This window comes from Rhea pennata, chromosome 6 (assembly GCF_028389875.1).
Source record: "Rhea pennata isolate bPtePen1 chromosome 6, bPtePen1.pri, whole genome shotgun sequence".
Lineage (NCBI taxonomy): Eukaryota > Metazoa > Chordata > Aves > Rheiformes > Rheidae > Rhea > Rhea pennata.
This window is the reverse complement of record NC_084668.1, coordinates 12,995,386-13,014,026: the sequence shown is the minus strand read 5'-3', so window position 1 is coordinate 13,014,026 and position 18,641 is coordinate 12,995,386. Positions and strand designations below refer to the sequence as shown.

Here is an 18,641-nt window from a genome sequence, read left to right as displayed (position 1 = left end):
AGGGCCCCCGCGAGGCCCCACCCCCGCGGCCCAATCCGAGCCCGCGCCGCCCGTGACGCACCCCCGGAGGGGGCGGAGCTCAGTCGGCGCCAGCCTGTGAGGGCGCGGGCGGGCGGGGCCGGGAGCGAGGGGACGGACGGCGGGCGCGTAGGGGGCGTGGCCCGGGGCGGGCGCGGCCGGGGGCGCTGCGGCCCCGCCCCCGCCCCCGCGGCGCCGAGGGATGTTCCGCGGCGGCGGCGGCGGCGGCGCCCGGGCTCGCCATGGTGTGAGGCGTGCGGGGGCGCCGCGATGAACGGGGCGGCCCCGCCGCTCTTCGACCCCAAGGAGCGGGTGCTGAAGCTGGGCGAGACCTTCGAGAAGCAGCCGCGCTGCGCCTTCCACACCGTCCGCTGTGAGCGAGGCCGGGGGGGGGGTTGGGGCGAGCCGGGGCGGCCCCTCCCCCCTCGCCTCAGGAGGACCGTTGGCCCCGGGGGAGGCGAGAGGGGGAGCGGGGCCCGCGGCGGCGCTCGGGCATCTCCCGTGCGGCCTCCTCGGGGGCCCGGGGAGCCGGCGCGGGCGGCCCAGGTGCGGCAAAGCGGCGGCGCCCGCCCGCGCTGTGCCGGGCAGCGCTGCCCCGGGCCCGCCGAGGCCGCCGTCGTGCTGCCGAGCAGGGGGAGGCGTTTTCCCTCGAGGAGCTTCTCTCTCCGGCGGCAGCGTGGCCGGAGCGGGCGGCTGAAGCGCGGCAGAGCTGCGGCCGAGGCCCGCAAGGCTGAAGGGACCTGCCCGGGTTCGTCCGCGGGGCCGCGGCGCACCTGGGAGCTCGGGGGCCGCTCGGGGCTGGAGCAGCGCGGCGCAGATCAGGTTTCGGTGGCTCCTGAGGGCCTGGAGCTGGACCAACGAGCAAGCGCCGTGCTGGCCAGCTCTCCTGCCCGGGCGGCCACGCACTGTTCCTCGCTTCTCCCCGGGTGCCAGCTTGGCCCGCTTCTTTTTGCATCCGCAGTGGTGTCTCCATGCGGTTCTGTTGAAAACTGAATGGGGCTGGAGCTCTGGCTTTGTCCCCTTCCCTTGTGCTTAGTTTTCAGAAGCTAAGCAGAAATCCAGCAATCAAAGGTTAAAGGCAGCATTAATCGCAAAGCTAGAATACCCTCCCTGAGCACAGAGCTACTATCTCGGGAGCTGTGTGCGCAAAGATCCTGAGGGGAGCTAGGAGACAAACTCTCTTAGGGTTACAGTTCTGGTAATTTAGCTCTGCTGCCTCCGATGGCTTGTTACTTGCAGACTGATCCCCAAGGTTCAGTCTCGTGCGTGTCCTCTGGAGAACGTGCCGTATGCTTTCCTGTGGTGCAGCGAGATGGGTAATGTGCTTTCCGCGAGCAAGCGGAATGGCACTCGGCGGGTTTGTCTGCAACTATGGGAGGGAAGGCAGGGGCCAAAAGCTGTAAGTGGATTTAAATAAATGTGCTAGCTTGAAATGTACTCTATTTTGAAGAGGACTAAAACTCTCTTTGGATACTTCCTACCCTTAAGATTTCTTGCTGACTCTTGTAATTTGATGATTTATTCTGAAACCTATTTTGAAATCTCTCTTTCAGGCCAACAAATGAGACATAGAAACTGGCACATTTGTCAGTGCTGCCAAAGGCACATGCAAAATTATCTTTCTCTGACACCTGAGTTTTTGTTACAGATGAGTGAAGAGACAGACATCTGCTGGTTAAAAATTAAGATTTGAAGTCCACATATGGACACTGAAATCAGCATCTCTAGAGTTTTAACCACCTGGTAGCTATATTTAAAGGCAAAGATCTTCTGTAGTTCCCTGTGAGAAACTCTGGAACTTTTATGCTTATCCCTGTAAGACACAGGGGTTTTGCGTTCAGCGCTAGGTTAGTGGGGGTGTTAGCAGTATCCTAAGCTCAGACTGTTCTGCTGTGTGTGCATATTCCTGCCCACTGGGTCTTGAAGGTTGTTTTCTTTGACCAGCTGGTGTATAAGTTGGAGCTGTGCTCCCTAAGCTGCGGTCTGTGCCAACTGGCCAGTGGGTTACAGGCAGTATTGTTTAACTGGGAAGCTCCCCAGTTGTAACAGAGGGCTGCAGGCTGTGACCAGCAGTGCATGGCGTGACAGGCTGTGTGGTGAAGAGCGTGCTGTGCTGTGGCTGGGGACAGCACTGTCTAATGGGTCCCGTTTACATGCCTAGTCCCTCTGTGTGTCTCCAGCTGTAACATGGTGCCTCTGTCCAGTATGTGGACTGAGGCATTCCTAGTCATCCCCTGGTGTGTGACTGGCCCTGTGCCAGAGTTTGCTGGAACCATGGTTCAAACATATTTTTACAAGGCCTGGCAGAGCCTCTTGATGCCATGTAGACCCATGCCTGTTTGCCTTTCATAACCTAATTCTTCTGTGGTGGTAATAATACTTCAGAAGTAGTGATATGTTACACAGTGCTGAGGCCTGAATGGATGTTTATTTTCAATATCTCAGTTTTTTGAAAAGGGCCAGAAACTGATCTCTTCTTTCATTTAAAGCTTATTTTAAGGGATACTGTAGATGCTGAAAAGGGAAAGGAATTTTTTTTTTTTTTTTTTTTTTTTTTTTACTAAAATAAAAAATGCTATAGCAGAACTGGCACAGGTTGCCCAGAGAGGTTGTAGAGTCTCCTTCTCTGGAGATATTCAAGGCCTGCCTGGATGCAACCCTGTCTAACATGCTCTAGGTGACCCTGCTGAGCGGAGAGGTTGGACTAGATGATCTCCAGAGGTCCCTTCTAACCTTACTGATTCTATGATTCTAAGTATTGGTAGGCTTCTGACATGCCTCATAGTAATCTGAAGTGGATGCTGCAGTCAAATACTGGAGATCCATGTTATCCTTTGCATTTTTAGTCACTTTTCTACACCTTCCATGTTTGGACTGAAATTATCAAGAACTGCTTCTTGTTTTTTTTTCTGAAACTAATTATGTGAGTGTTTTCTATCTTTATCCCTTAAAACTTAAAAATGCTTTTTAGAAAATTTTTTACCGGAAGATGTTAACACTTAGACTGAATATTGACTTTTAATTCTACTGACTTGTGGAATGAGCTGATCTGGGGAATGGTAGTACACTTTTTTTTTTTTAATGCTATAACTTAATAGTCTTCAACTTCACAGCTTTGTGATATTATCCAAAATCTGCTAGTGTTTAAAAGATTCATGAAAAGCCTGTAGATAACCCAGATTCTTCTTTTTTTAGATGACTTTAAGCCAGCATCTATTGATATGTCCTGTGAAGGAGACCTTGAAGTTGGCAAAGGTGAACAGGTGACAATAACACTGCCAAATATTGAGGTGAGTTGGGTGGCTGAAGAATAGCAGGCATAAGGAAATGACTTATTTTGTTGTTAGTGTACACTGAACACAGAAGGATATGAAGTTTCAGTGCTGTTTCAGAGCTGCCTGTGTAATCTTTAAAGTATATAAAAACAGTTGCTCTAAGAATGTAAAATTACAAAGAATCTAAATGTTAAACAATTGTGCTGTGACTTTAAGTGTATTCACTGTATTGGAAATAAGCTGTAGGATGACCCTGAAGTGTTGTGTACATAGAAAAGCTCCATGTGGATGTTGGCAGTGCAAGTTTCCCCTTGGTATTTATTGCTGTAGTGCAGTTCTAAAATGGGAAAGACTGGAAGGGAAAAATTTATTACCTGCCATCCGTCACTGCTCTACTGGTATTGTAACTGAAACCTCTTTTGGTGAAAGGAGTCTTGCAGCAAGCATGCCTCTCACTTGGAAGTAAGCATTTAATCAGTTTCCAACTAAGCTAGGTGAAGTCATGTCCTAGTTAGTCACCAGCTGCTTTTGGTCATGGCTAGCATGAATCTAATTTGAATTAACTGATGACAAATTTTTAAAGGCTAGAAATGATCAATTATAATGAGCTTGTCATTCTGTGAAGGATTGTGTTCTGGTTATAAAAAAGACTACTGCCGTAACACTGATTGCACTCTTCTGATTTAATAGGGCTCAACTCCACCGGTGACTGTTTTCAAGGGCTCAAAGAAGCCTTACCTAAAAGAATGTATCTTAATTATCAACCATGACACTGGAGAATGTCGCCTAGAGAAACTTAGTAGCAACATCACTGTGAAAAAAACAAGGTAGGTGATTTACCAGAGAAATAACTGTCATCTACTTACTGTGGAAATCATTTTATTACTGAGTCTAAACTGGGATATATTTCCACCCATTGTTATTTTTAGCAAAACATAATTTTTGAAAAGTCCCTAGTCTTGCTCAATAGAGTGAAACACCTGGTTTTTCAGCACATGGACTTCATAGTTTTTGAGCCTTGAGTGGTGGAAGAAATAGGAATGGGGTTTTAAACTGAAAAATTGCATGTTGTTGAAGAAACTATTTTTTAAGTGCATTTCAAGGAGAAAAAATTTGTTTGTAAAGTAGCTTGCCTACTGTCTTCTGACTTCTATAGGGGGAAAAAAATAAACATTTTTGACACACTTTGGTAATATTAATGGCTTTTATCCTCTTATACTGAGTTTGCATTTTTTTTCCTTGCTACTGAGTTCATATAAGTTGCTTCCAAAAGAATTATTATGAGGTAATTCTTAGCTAGCCAGGTGTAATAACAAATCAGCTGACACAGGGTTAAAAAGTTGTTGGCACTGTGTATCAAAAAATCAATTCTTAATACATCTGTATGTAATTATATGCCAGTATGATAATGTACCTAGAAATCTAAGTATATGAAATTTAGAAAAGCATGGCACTTTCATAATGTAAGGTACTGTTTGCATCTTGTCTTCTGGAATCATTTAAAATCTCGCTTTTACATACAGAGCTGAAGGAAGCAGCAAGGTCCAGTCTCGTATTGAGCAGCAACAGCAGCAAATGCGAAATGCAGCTAAGATTCCAAACAATGTTAAAAATTCTCCACCGAAAGAAAAGATGTTTCCGTCTTCTCCTATGGATGATATTGAACGAGGTAAGCAAACTCTATTGTCATATAAGTCTGCTCTTGGTTTGAAGTAGCAAAGGTGTGTGGCGGGGTTTTTGCCTTTTTTTTTTTTTCCTTTTTCTTTTTCCTTTTAGTTTGAGGTTCCCATTGGACACTGAACATGTATGTGCTTTACCCTTATGTGAAATGACCACTCTGGCTCAAGTGGTATTATTTGAAACTTCTTAACAGGTTGTTTGGTCTGGGTGGGCTGGTTGGTTTGTTTTTAACCTAAGCCTTATGAATGCCATGATTCTCACTATCCTATTTCTCATTAGTTCTGTCTTCTGCTGCTACTAATCAGGGATGTAGTTTGGTTGTATTGTGGCACTGGAACAGACTCAGTCACTTCCCATTTTGACATTACTCCTCATTCTTTCTCTGCTCTCAACAAACATAGGTTACAGTGCTTTACAACTCAAAATACATTTTGAATTACTGGATAAGACTCAAATGAAAGAGACAGCTAAAAGCCAGCATAAATCAACCCTTTAACAGAGCCATATACTGTATTCTTGGAAGACTTTGATTCAGTGAAATTCTCATCTTTCATCCTGTAGAAGCCTTGTTTTCCTTTGGAGAACAAGAAATATGGCAAGCAGTAATTACTTGCTGTATAAATGTTGACAGGTGGCAATTTCATTAACTGGAACTGACATCTGCTTCCCAAGATGTTCTGAATTCCATTAAACAGATTTTAGATGTGTCATTGTGAGGGTTTTTTCATTTTGGTCTTAAACTCTGTCCAGAAATCTTTATACTACCAAACAGATGCATTTTAAAGTTGCAAAGACTAGAATATTTGAGCACATGAAAAGATGCTGTTTTTTTTTTCTTGGTGGTCAGCGTGTGGTATTTTTTCCAGAACATACTGCAAGTCACCAAAGTGTTGGAAGTGGCTTCCAACATGTATCAAGTTCCTTTGTACTGCTAGTTCAGCTTTGACTACTATTAAAGAATGCAGAGTAATTAAAAAAAAAGAGGACCAGAAGGGACCTTATAAGGTCTTCTAGTCCATCCTTTTGTCCTAAAGTAGGATTCCTAACATGATTAGTTAACCTGTCCTTAAAGCCTGCCAGTGACAGATCCTGTGTTCTCCTTGGCAATCTATTCCAGAGCTTTGCTCTCTTACAGTCAAAGTTTTTCCTAATACCTAATCTGACATTAAGCCCAATATTATTTTCATATTTATCATGCAAGTACAGAACAAGATATTGTGCTTTTTAGCAGACCTTACTGTCCTCAAAATCTGCTATGTGTTTCCCATTCTCTCTGTGCGGTGATGCCAGCTGGTTCAATATTTCCTTGGAAGTCAAGTCTTCTAGATACCTGATTCACTTTCATTCTCTTCTAGGCAGACTGACTGGTCCAGAAATTTCCTGAAGTTCAGTTAGTGTTTCAGCTAAGATTTTAGAGTCAGTGCCAAGTAGAGCAAGAAGACTGTCTTACAGGCTTTATTCATCTTTATATGCAAAGAATCACAGAATTGCAGAACAACTGAGGTTGGCAGGTACCTCTAGAGACTGTCTAGTCCAGCCTACCTGCTAGAGCAGGCTGCCCAGGACTGTGTCCAGTCAGGTTTTGCATATCTCCAAAGATGGAGACTCTTCAATCTCTCTAGAAAACCTATTCCAGTGTTTGACTACCCTAAAAGTGTGTGTGTGGGGGGGAAGGGGGGAATGATGACTTTCTTTTGTTCAGATGGAATTTCCTGTTTTTCAGTCTGTGCTCATTGCCTCTTCTCCTCTCACTGGGCACCACTGAGAAGAGTCTGACTCTTTACACCCTTCTATCAGATACTTACAAATATTTATAAGATACCCTTGAGACTTTTCTTCTCCAAGGTAAACTAAGGCAGTAAAGGCTGTTCTCTCAGCCTCTCCCCATGTGAAGGATGTTTGTGTTCCTTAATAACCTTTGTAGCCCTTCACTGGACTCATTGCAGTGTCACATCTCAGTATAATGTTTGTCATTTCTACAGCAGCATGATGTGGTAGAACTATGTTTAGTGATCCACTTTAACCCACACACCCTCTTCATAATTGTTGCCTACTAAATTCTTCATCGTGTGGTTGTGTAATTGATTATTACTGCTTAAGTGTGCTACCCTGAACTTATTCCTTTCAATATTCTTCCATTTTTTCCCCAAGATCGCTTCAAATTCTAAATTAGGTTATCTATAACTCTTCTTTCCATGTTTGAAAATTTAAACTCTCTAGCCTTTTTCTTTCAGAATTCTAGGTAGAGATCTTATTCTTTACACTTTGGTATTATTTGTTAGCCACTTGCTTACAGTGTGGAATTATTTATTTATTTGTTTTTAATATGGTGAGAGCAGGAAGGAGGGGGAGTTAAGTGCATAGGACTTCAGTGGTGTCCATTACCTTTCTGCCCCAGATGGACTGTAGATTAGTCACTTTTTCAGTCTTTCTTCTCTGGAAAGCCTGGAACTCTGAACTCAAGTTACTGTATAAAATTTCCATCTACCATGATTCAGTGGTCTGTTTCAGTCGTCTTACTTCAGCAGCATTACTGTACTTTTGCCCAATTATTGTGTATCCTTTCTGCAAGACTGAGCTTCCTCTATATGCTGGACTTCAGCAAGTATATATCACAAATGCATACTGTGCAACACAATCCATACAGTTGTAAGTTGTACCCTCCTAAATGTTAGTCAGGTGAATTATTTCACCAAGAATACAAATTGAGTCATAGTTTGATGTGTTAACTTCCAGTATTTCTTGTTTACCTCTTGCTGTTCTAGCTTTTTTTCCAGACCTATAAAGAGAAAAGGGATTTGGTGAAATCCTCCTAGCTCTAAACTGCAGAGTTCCTTTTGGTCTTCTGTATGCTAAACTTGGTTTTAAGCAAAATGTCAGCAGTCCAAAAGCATGTATTGATTGTAATGCTAAACTGCTAGGAAGCATTCTAGGTGCAGCTACTGACATCTTGCCACCAACTTATCTGTGTGTTTGTGACTGCAACATTTATTCAGTGGATGGCATCTTCAGGGATGCTAAAGAAAATATAGATAACATGCTAGCTGTGGAAGTTAAAGGCTGTGTGGGATGCACTACTTGTGGAGCGTGGAATTGGATTTGGGGTTCACAGTCAACTTTGTTCTAATGCTTGGCTTGAAAGGGAGAAACTGCTCTTATCGTGGGAGCAGAAAGCCACATTACAGGCCTTGTATGCTTATATCTTTCTTCTTTTTTTTTTTTGAGTTGCTACAATGCATAAATTCAAATGTTCTCTGGATGCACCTGACTTCTGTTGATTTATTTTCTTTGTCCTCCTTATATTTCAACTATGTTGAATGTTAACTGAGAAACAAATCTTTTTTTGCAGAGCTAAAAGCAGAAGCCAGTATCATGGACCAGTTGAGTAGCTCAGACAGTTCATCTGACTCTAAAAGTTCTTCATCCTCTTCATCCAGTAGTGAAAACAGTTCTAGTGATTCTGAAGATGAGGAGACAAAGTCCTCTCTTCCTATGTCAATGCCATACTTGCAGCCACAACCTACAGTATCTGCCATGCCACAACAGGCTGTCCCAGACAAAGATGCCAGTCATAACAGATCCCAAGAGAGTAGTGGTCATATGATGAATACACTACGTAAGTACAAAGGCTGTTCTTTTCTTAGTACACAGTTCCAGACGTTGAGATTCTAAAAGGAAACCATATTGTTTTTAAGTATGTCTCTGTTATAATTAAAATTGTGGGAAGTGATGCTAGGGTTTGATTGTTCAGCAGAGGTCTGAATTAGACACTGGAATAAAAGTTTCTTGGCCCTCAGAGATATTAAATTAAAGCTGATGCAGTTGAAAATATTTCCTAAGCTCTTCTGGCTTCCTCCCAGTTATATACATTGGGACTCCAGAACAGTAATTTTGTATTGAGAAGATGTGAACTAACAGGGCACTCCCAAAACATATGCTTATAATTTCTTGGGTAGAACTATGGGAGAAATACTGTACTGGTAATACTCTGAATTACAGAAGAGACGGCATATTTTTAGCTGCTTCAGTTTCTATTATTCATGGCACTGTTCCACTGGACAGCATGGCAAAACTCTCCTTTGCATATAAAGGAAGGAGGCTATTTGATTTTTAGGTGATACTAGCTTATTTCACCCCTTCAAACAACTGAAAAAGTAATTCAAAGAATTGCTGTGATCATCTTCAAGAAGTGCTTATTGCACAGCCTGGAACTGAATGTTTGATGTAGTCCAGTCTGGACAGGGGAAAACAAATGAAAAAATCTGAACAAACCCAACAGCTAGGCAGAGATTTGTTTAAGGTGGGTATCTAAATAGATACAGCAGGAATATTCAGATGGAGAAGCTGTGAGTTTTCAGCTATGGTGACTCTGAAAATGATTGCCTCTTTAATTAGGTGCCTAGCTGCACACTCCCAGTTTGTGAAGAGATTCCCATAAGCCTGCTTTGCTAAGATCTTTAAGGTTCTTCATTTATATGTAAACTAGTTATACTGAAATCTTACTCTGGCATGTCTACTTATTTCATTACTTAGTAGATAATGCAAACTTTTTTAATAACTAGTTTTTAAATACACAAATATCTGTGCCATTTATTTATGTACTGTATTAAAGGAGATAAGATTAGACTGAAAAGTCCTGTGACTTCATGTCACATAAAGTTCTAAATGCTCTTTTCACTGCCACTGTAGAGAACAATGCCTCCATGTTTATAATTTGCATAACTTCAGTGTGTCACTTATTTCAACTTTATTCACAGGTGGGATTTCCCATTCTGTGTGCTTTAAATAAACATTCTGAAAATGAGATTAAGCTCCGTTCCCAGTGACAAAATCCCAACTGGCAAAGTTTCCCCTGAGAAATACATGTATGAGTACAAGTGACCCAGTTCACTAGTTCAACAGTCAGAGTGAGGAAAAAAATGCTGCTTAAAGCATGACAACATTAAAACTAGAATAGGGGAAGTTGGTGACTTGATGGTGCTTGAGAACCATGTTGACAGGTGGATCTGCTCTCTGCAGCATCAAGCCTCAGGCTTGAGTATCTGAGCTTGCCTAGATCTTTCACTTAATCCTCTGTACCTCTGTTATGGTTACTGATCTATTTACTAAAAACATTGTCTTCAACTTCCAGTACTGGTAACACTTAAAATACACTCCTACAAGGCAAAGTTTTTTTTTAAGTCATTTTCAAGGCAAATGTGTTCCTCTAGCTCCCTTGCTGAGAGAATCTAGCAGGAGAGCAGGAAAATAATAGGGAGAACTGGAGAAACTAGATGGGCGCATGGTTCTAGGTTGGATGGCAAAGGGGTTCTCAGTCGGGGCCCTGCACACTAATGTCTTTCATCTCAAATATTGTTTTACAGAATTAAAATACTGAAGCAACAAATGTCAGCACAAGCTGTTTGAGCTTTGACTGCCTATGTGCATGCCTGTAGAATCATGGTCATAGTGGGTAATTGTGAAGCTTTTCTTTGGCTTGCTGTGTGCAGTCAGAAAGCTAGGTCAGAGCTAGGGAGCAGACTTTCATCTTGCATATGGAAATCATACAACTGAAGTTTTGTGGAAAACAGAAGTGAGGCCTACCCTCAAAATACTGCTACTCTTCTTTTAAACCTTCAGAAGTTAATTACATAGGCACATGAGCTGCATCATGATATAGTTTGCAAGTACTGACACTAATCTGTTCTTAATACTTAATGATATGTTGCTTTCTGTTAATATTTTATTTAAACAAGAGTGTTATTTTTTTTTTCAAAGCCAAATCAGCATATATTCACTATTATGAGGTTGTCTCTAATGTACACAGCACTCAATACAGCTTCTTCTCTTGATATTTGGTGCTGGTACAGCAGCAGTCATGAAATCATTTTTCACTGTTTTAGCTTGGTATAAGTGTGACAACTGAGATCTGTGAAATGTGGATCATTTTTTTTGTTTCCTCAGTCCTTAATAAGTTACATGAATACAGTTAAATGCATTGTGTTATATTATAAATGTATTGCTAATTTAGAAGTTTAGGAAATGTTGTAATTTGCAGTGCAATCTATTTCACCATCTTGATATTGCTAATCAGCAGTTGGCACTATGAAAATTGATTTTTTTTTTTCAGTTTTACTGCTGGCTCATAAGTACAGTTGAGTCTGGATATTTCTCCAGAGCCCTACTTAAACGAACTTTCCATTCTTGCACCAAACTCACCTGAAAACCACCAGTTCTAGTCTGTGTTATTCTGCCATTTTTCTGAAGGTGTTTTTTTTAGGAGGTAGGAATATAAAAATGGGTCTAACAGTTTTCCCTGAAAATGAATCCTAATACCTTATTTCTGATTCTGGAATTTGGAGTTCTTGCTTTTCCCATCTGTTAACTTTCACAAGCATTAGTGTCTTTGGCTGGTGTTAGAAGGCTTGTTTGATTTCTATAAAGTATGTTGAAACAACTTTTGAGGACTGTGGAATCACTATTTAGAAGTTTTTTTTTTTTTTTTTTCCTCTTAATCCTAGTCTTATTTTGATGCAAGTATTGCATAAAGGGATTTTTTTAAATAACTTATTGAAAGGAAAATATGAAAATGCTTGAGTCTAATTTCCCAGTGTCATTCTCTGTCTTGAAATATTCTTTCTCAGGATAATATATTGCCCAAAATAATTCTTCATAAATTACTTTTTCTTTAAAAACTGCTTTTTAACTTCATATAGACATACATACATATATATATACATACACATACCCTTAAAATAATATAGCTATAAATGCTTTCTATATAGGATTGTGAAAAAGTTAGACTCTAGTAGCACTTTAAAAATTGCTGCAAACAGTCATCTTCACTGCTTGTATTTTACATAAACAGTGTTTTCTGCTTTGATGCAGAGAACCATGTACCACTTTTTTAAGCTTTACTGGTGACATACTGCAAAGTGAAAGAAGGCTAAATGCAGCCATATTAACAACTTCAGTGCTACTGGCAGAAATTATCTATTTGATAACAGAAGAGCCAATCTGAGTGTCATGTTGACTTATCTTCTAGAGAGTTACTCTCACTCATCTGCAAAAGTGATCACTGAAGGGTGCTGCAACTGAGGAAAGAGCATGTGAAAATACTGTGACTAGTCAGTTTCTGTATTTTTTTTGCCATTTAGACAGTTTTTGCACAACTGAGAGATGAATTTTTTTATGGTGATTTGGCAAGGGAGGTGTGAATGAAAGCATACTAGCTGGAACAAATTCTTCAAAGTGAGTGGGAAGTTGCTAGATATGATGAGAAGCCTTCATAGCCTATTGCTATATTTCTTGTTAGTTATCTGTCATCCTGGAAAGATTCCCTCCTTCACATCTTCTGAGTTTATGGACATCTATTGCAAGCATAATGCAGTCTTTCTTCTAACTTACCAATTTTGAAATATATACACAGTCACCAAATTAAAATGCTATGTAAAATTTCTTTTGATGTTTTGTTTGTTCACATGTTCTAAAACCTGTTTGGAATAGTAGGTTGCTGATATATCTTAAAACTGGTGCATCAAATAGCTGCTCTTGATTGAGACACTACTTTGTCTTCAAGCACAGCCCAGTAGTATTCACATGTATTTAAGGGGGGGGGGGAAGGGAAGAAAAGAAAAACCCTCTTGTTTTCTTACAGAACTGCATTCACCAGCAGTTTTCCCATTTAGGTAGTATGAAGATGTGGGTGACAAAGATAGGTGTTGCTTGTTGTGATCTGCGGTATTAAATGAACGCTTTGGTGGCTAGTCAGCTAATGGCTTTTCTGCAGGGAATGTTAAGATCTTAAAACTGTGGAAATGTGATCTCCCTAAGGCTGTATTGCTGAGGACTTGGGTTCTATGCCTAGTCATTCACTTATGGCATGTTATGATATTAGTTTTTGTAAGCCCTTTTACTGGGAAAGGGGAAAATCTTGAATGAAGAATATTTTTGATACAGACTAACAATTGCCTCTCTCATTTTTAGGAAATGACTTGCAGCTGAGTGAATCTGGAAGCGATAGTGATGACTGAACAAATTTTTGGCCTTAAATGTATCACCTTTTTTGCTAAAGTTATCTTAGCATCTATTTTGCACTAAGATTAGATTACCAGAGACTGGAATGAATGTCCTCAATTTTGATAAGGAAGACATCTGAATTTTCTACTGACATCACACTTACGATTCAGCAGCATTGATATCTTGTCAGTGCTTTGGTTATGTGCTTTTTCCAAATTACTGTATTTACAGTAAAAATGTGTATGATCTGATTTTGATTATTTTTGTCTCAGCCACTTGTACTTGAAATTGATTTGTAGTAACAGCTAGTTACTTTTATATAAATAGTTACGGAATGGAGAAATTTCTGATATTTATGGAGGCAAGTTTCCTTCCTATCATTTAACTATTGAATGCTGATCTTGCAACTCTTACTTGGAGAGAGTGAAAGGCAGAATGACTAAATGAGGTCTGCTGTGTCAGCTATTCTTTTTGTTCAGTTCACAGTTCATATCTTTAAGGAAACTGCTGAATAATGTGGTCCGCTAAGTGCAGTTACAGTTTACAATTGTTCAACACATTGCTGAATTCTTAATTTCATTGTATTATAGTACTTTATATTTCTGAGCCTCAAGATTCCTAAGGGAAGCTGTCTATTCTCTGCCTTTTTATGCAACTTGAACATGCTGGTCTTTTTACAACCTTTTTGTATCTAAGTTTAGGTAACTGCAGAGAGCAATGAATTTCCTTCATTTAATTCTGTAACAAAAATCAGAAAATTTCTTTGTAGGAGTATAAAAGTAATTTAATAAAGCAATATTTATCATTTTATTGGGGCTGATGCTGTTTTGACTAATTAAGAATTTCACTTTCTACTTACAGTAGTCATGCTAGTGAACAAGACAACTCACCAAAAAAAAAAAAAAAGGAAAGCAGTGAAGTGGCACCTAATACACAAATACACATTCCTCACCCAGTCTGCAGTACTTAAGTGTTTGTTGCTGTTACCTGTATTGAGACAAACACTAGCAAGAGCTTGCTGAATGATTACAGCAGTGCTGGTGTACTACTGAATTTTTTTTAATAGACTATATCCAAATGTTATTGGTAAGCAGTATTGCATTAGAGAAGAAAGTCTTTTTCCTCATTTGAATTTATATTTAAAGATCTGAAGAACCTCAGGTAAGAGTCACATTTTCATCCTGTAGTTTATTACTAAAGAGTTCTGTAACTAACAATAGCAAATGTCTGTGGTATGAATACTGATGAGATAAATCACTGTTTTGTCTTGCACAGAAGTCTTCTCTTTGCTGGACTGGTGACTGAATCAAAGCTCTGAGTCTAAACCGAGGATTGAATTCTATATTTAAGCCTGAATGTCATGGCACGAAATGCATACTCAGTTGATGTATACAATAGATGGCACTAGACAAGCTTATTCTCTTAACTACTGGGAGTATCAGCCCATAGTACCATCTAGATGGATTAAGAGGCCATAGATTGGTCTACCTCTTACAAAGTTCCTTTGTATTTGTGCCACAAGGCAAAAGTGAAATGTGAGAAATGCTGCTTTCTGATCCTTCTCACCTCACACTCTGATTTGTTTCCCATGCTATGGTACTTATCCTTGGTACACACCAGATAATAGTTTTATAATCTTGCAGTTTCCTGAGGTTGGTACATAAAGAAGTAAAGCATTTTTTTGAAGTTTACACTCTAATAGGTAAAAAGCTCAGTTTAATGAGTGTGGACGAACAGGTCTTTGAGAAGGAAATGGCTACTGAGCAGCCTAGAGAAAGGATGCTATGTAACAACCACTGTAAGGTTCTTTCAATCTTGACTTTTTTTTAGAGGAAACGTATCCTCTGGAAAAAGCATAACTCCTTTACAAGATCAGGAAGAAGATGTAGTCAAAGCCCTGTGTGCTGCTTATTTTGTATAGCCTTGAGGCTCCAGCTTGAGTTCTCCCCTCAGATAATAAGAGGGTTTAATCCACTTGGAAGGCTCTCACTGTCTTACCACCGTGAGCTGACTTTTCAGGAACTGTGGGCTGGTAATAGCTTATTCCAGGAAATGCCATTTGAGGAATATTGTTGGTATTGGAACTCTGCTAGAGTGCACAGTTCTTGGCACCTGCTGCTAATAAAGTCTGCTAGGGCAATGTGAAGAGCTGAGATGTAGAAAATTTTAAGACAAAAGAGAAACCTGTGAACTAGACAGAAAAGAGGCACACAATATAGCAGTGGGTAGAAGTAAAATGTGTTCTTTTGTTCCTTTTCCTCTGTCCCCAACAACTTATTCATGTCAAAGCTTTCATTTAGGCCTAAGCAAACTCTGCTAGAATCCTTGTGAGAGAGAGTTGAATCTTGTTTGGCTGTGAGCAAAAGTGCCTATCTATCATTGGAAAGTACCCAAGAGAAAAAACTTGCCTTACTGCACCCAGGGAATCATCAGCCAATGCTTTGTGCATGAGTTGTCCTGTCAGTCAGTAGATAGCTTCCTTCTTGGGTGTTTCCAAAGTAGCATCTCAGATGGGAGCAGACTGTATCATTTAGTGACGTTGCTGTTTTTTCCAAATAGCAGTGCACTCGGAGCACGTGGGAGTGAGCAGATGTGGAAGACACTGTCCAGACCAGTATCTAAGTCACAGAGTGTGTGTATGTATATATACTATGGACTATAAGCACTCTTCCTTCAGCAACAAAACCAGCAAATACACCCTACCTGTACCTGGTATACATGTGCTAACATGTATACAAATACTTAAATACAGCTCTGGAAGCAAAGCAAACTTCCAAGTTCTAGATTCTCAGGACTGTAACTAACCATGTGTTATCATTAGGGTTTGATCTTTGGGTTGAAAGCTTTCGAGGATGGGAAGAATCTCTGTTATGCTTTTGCGTACCACATAGTATGAAGTGATTAGTGCCCAGCCAGGCAGTACCCTGTACAGATAAGTATGGACGTAGATGAATGCATACTGTCAAATGCACAGTTGTGATAATTCAGGAAAGCCTCCCTTTCAATATCAAGGTATAAGACAAACTCTGGAACAGACTTAAAGAAATAAAGGTGTGTAGGAGGAAATAACAGATCTCACTACGGGGTAAAGGAAAAGTACTGCATGCTGATCTAGCCCAAATGTATGTGATCGGACTCCCCCTTCTCCATTTAAGTGTCATGAACACGGGAAAGTAAGCTAAAGAGCTTTTTTGGATCTCTCATTCTATAGTGGGGATGGACTTTGATCTCATTTGAGACTTGCTTGGGAGTATTTGTTCCCCTATAGTTTGCTCTGTGCTCATTGTTGAGCTACTCACATCTCCTATTGGATGTATCATTATCAAATGATAGAGGTGAGAAAGTGGTTGCATGGAGATTTGGAAGCAGGATGAAGTGATGTATTTTATCAACAGAAAAAGCTATCAGGATTTTTTTTGGTTTTGTGTGTTTTTTTTTTTCAGACCCTGATTTGGAAATTCATTTCCTCTCTTTTAAAATCAATTTTATTCCCGTCATGTCAGGAATATGTGGTCTCTTTAGGGCAGCCTCAGCACCACTGTATTCCATGACTCACACTGGGATTGCCATTTACTTAGAGTTTTATGTCTATCTATAACATGCTTCTGAGATCCTTGCCCATAATGCTGTAACATGCCTTTTGGAAGTTCTAAATTATGAACATCAAATGTAAAATCAATTCCATGCTTTTTTTCAGCTGTTTGCAAGCAATAATCTTATTTCCTGCATAACCTCTGAAAATCATTTTGTTATCTACGTATAGGTTATTGAAAACAGCTGGTCCATCAAAATCATGATATCAATATCCTCTGGAACATAGTATATTGTGAAGTTTACTGTTAAGGCACTTAATATGATCAGCTTTATTGCATGAGCTTTGTTTTTTATTTTGAAGGGAGATGAGAGATAATTTTTCAGATTAAAGGACTTCAGTAAGTCACTTCTGTGCTAACAGGCAGTGAATCATCTTGAGAACAGAGCAACAATATTTCTAAGAACTATTATTTGCTGGGTCTCTCTTGACTGATTACTGGGGAATCAAACAGGAACAGATTGCCTCAGATAATAGTTTGCTTCAGTTCACAAAATTTTCTGGCTGTAATCGTTGTATCATTTTTGGCCAACACATTTTGATTTTCTTTAGAATTTCTGCAGGAAGATTTCTGAGAACAACCTAACGGATTGTCTAATGCTGCTTAAGTAGTAGAGGTAACGATGCCTAGGTTGGACAGAGTGGAAAAGCCCAATGGAGGAAAAAGCAGATGGCTTGGCTCATGGTGGTTCCTAAACTGCATGTTCGCAGTACATGCGAGTTTCTTCTCTCATGCACTTTTTGAGATCATTCAGCTAACACTGTCAGCAAGGTGCCAAGCACAGTCTAAGAAGACAAAGAGTTCAGACCAGCTTTTCAAAGAAACTTAAGAAGACTTAGGAAAAGAGAAGTCTTGAGTAAGGTTTTTGTTCTGTTTTTGTTTATATATACATTCCTATTATTTTAAGGAAGGTAAGAGAAACGAAAAATCAAGGTGAGGAGGTTCTGAAACCCAAGAGTGGGTTGAATTAGTGAAAAATGCTAAAGAATCTATTGATGTGGCTTTCATTTCACAGCTTTCAAACTGGTGTTGGAGGAAAGCTGCTGAATGGCAGAGCTTAGAGTTTGTGTCAGCAGAGAGAACTATTCAGCTTCTAAACAGAGATACCAGCTTGATATGATACGGGGTTTTCATAAAATGTATGCTGCCTCTGCTGCAGTTAAAGAAAGCAGGGCCTGGCCTGCTAGGAACAGCAAGGGCTGGGGCTGTAGTTGTTTCTGTGGCTTTCCGAATCCACAGAAGAAATGAGTATGTTCTCACATTCTCCTTCTCTGTAAAGCAAATCCTTCTGCTGTGGGGAGGAAGGAGTCGAGGTTAGAGGCAAAGATGAAGGAGCCTTTCATTCAACAGAGAGGGCTTTGTTGCTGTACAACACATACCTGGTGAGTTTGCAGCTGAGACCTCTCCCAGCTCCCTTTAAACAGGGCCCTTGTTACAGAACCTCTTCTCCACCTCTCGTCCCCCCTATGTGGTCTTTTGTGTGCAGCTTGGGTTTGTCTCTTAAAAATTCATACCTGGCTTGTTTTTCTAAGTGTGCTTAACACATGACAGAAGATTATTTGTTCCCTCAAGAGATGAGGCCTTCATGCTGTTACTTAAAGTGGAGTATCTTAGAAAGGCAATTAAAGAAGACCCAACAACAGCCCAAACTGTTCTTTAATCTCCTCAGTTTTACCTCCACATGCTGCACATCTTGTTCTACCAGTTTCAATGCTCTTGCAAAACAGTTGCACAACGACTTCCTCTTAGCAACCAGCAGAATTAAATTTGAGCTCTCCTAACTGGTTGTACCTTTTCTAAGATCCTCAATGTATTGAGTTTCCAGTAAACTCTGCAACCCCCCCCCCCCTTTCCCACATGTTTTCATTGCCACAATTTCTGAGATAAATGCTGGTGGACCTTCTCAGGTACAGATCTCCTAGTGACATGGGAGCCCAGTGCAGCCTGAAATGCCAACCCATCTTTTAGCCAGTTTCCTTTTTGTACTGGCTTTGCTGTGTGTCAATAATTTATGAAAAGACCCTGGCTTTTACCTGTGTTTTGATACAACTCTTTATGCTAGTGTTAAAAAATCCTT

General features: G+C 40.5%; 1 protein-coding gene across 1 annotated transcript; it reads left to right on the top strand.

Annotated features, from left to right (window-relative positions):
* Positions 1–223: 223 nt before the first annotated feature.
* On the top strand, positions 224–13,734 carry EAF2 (ELL associated factor 2). Its single transcript, XM_062578811.1, has 6 exons — positions 224–391; positions 3,214–3,308; positions 3,984–4,120; positions 4,817–4,962; positions 8,323–8,589; positions 12,939–13,734. The coding sequence occupies exons 1-6, from the start codon at positions 289–291 to the stop codon at positions 12,983–12,985; spliced, it is 795 nt and encodes a 264-aa protein (XP_062434795.1). The 5' UTR covers positions 224–288; the 3' UTR covers positions 12,986–13,734.
* The last annotated feature ends 4,907 nt before the right edge of the window (positions 13,735–18,641 follow it).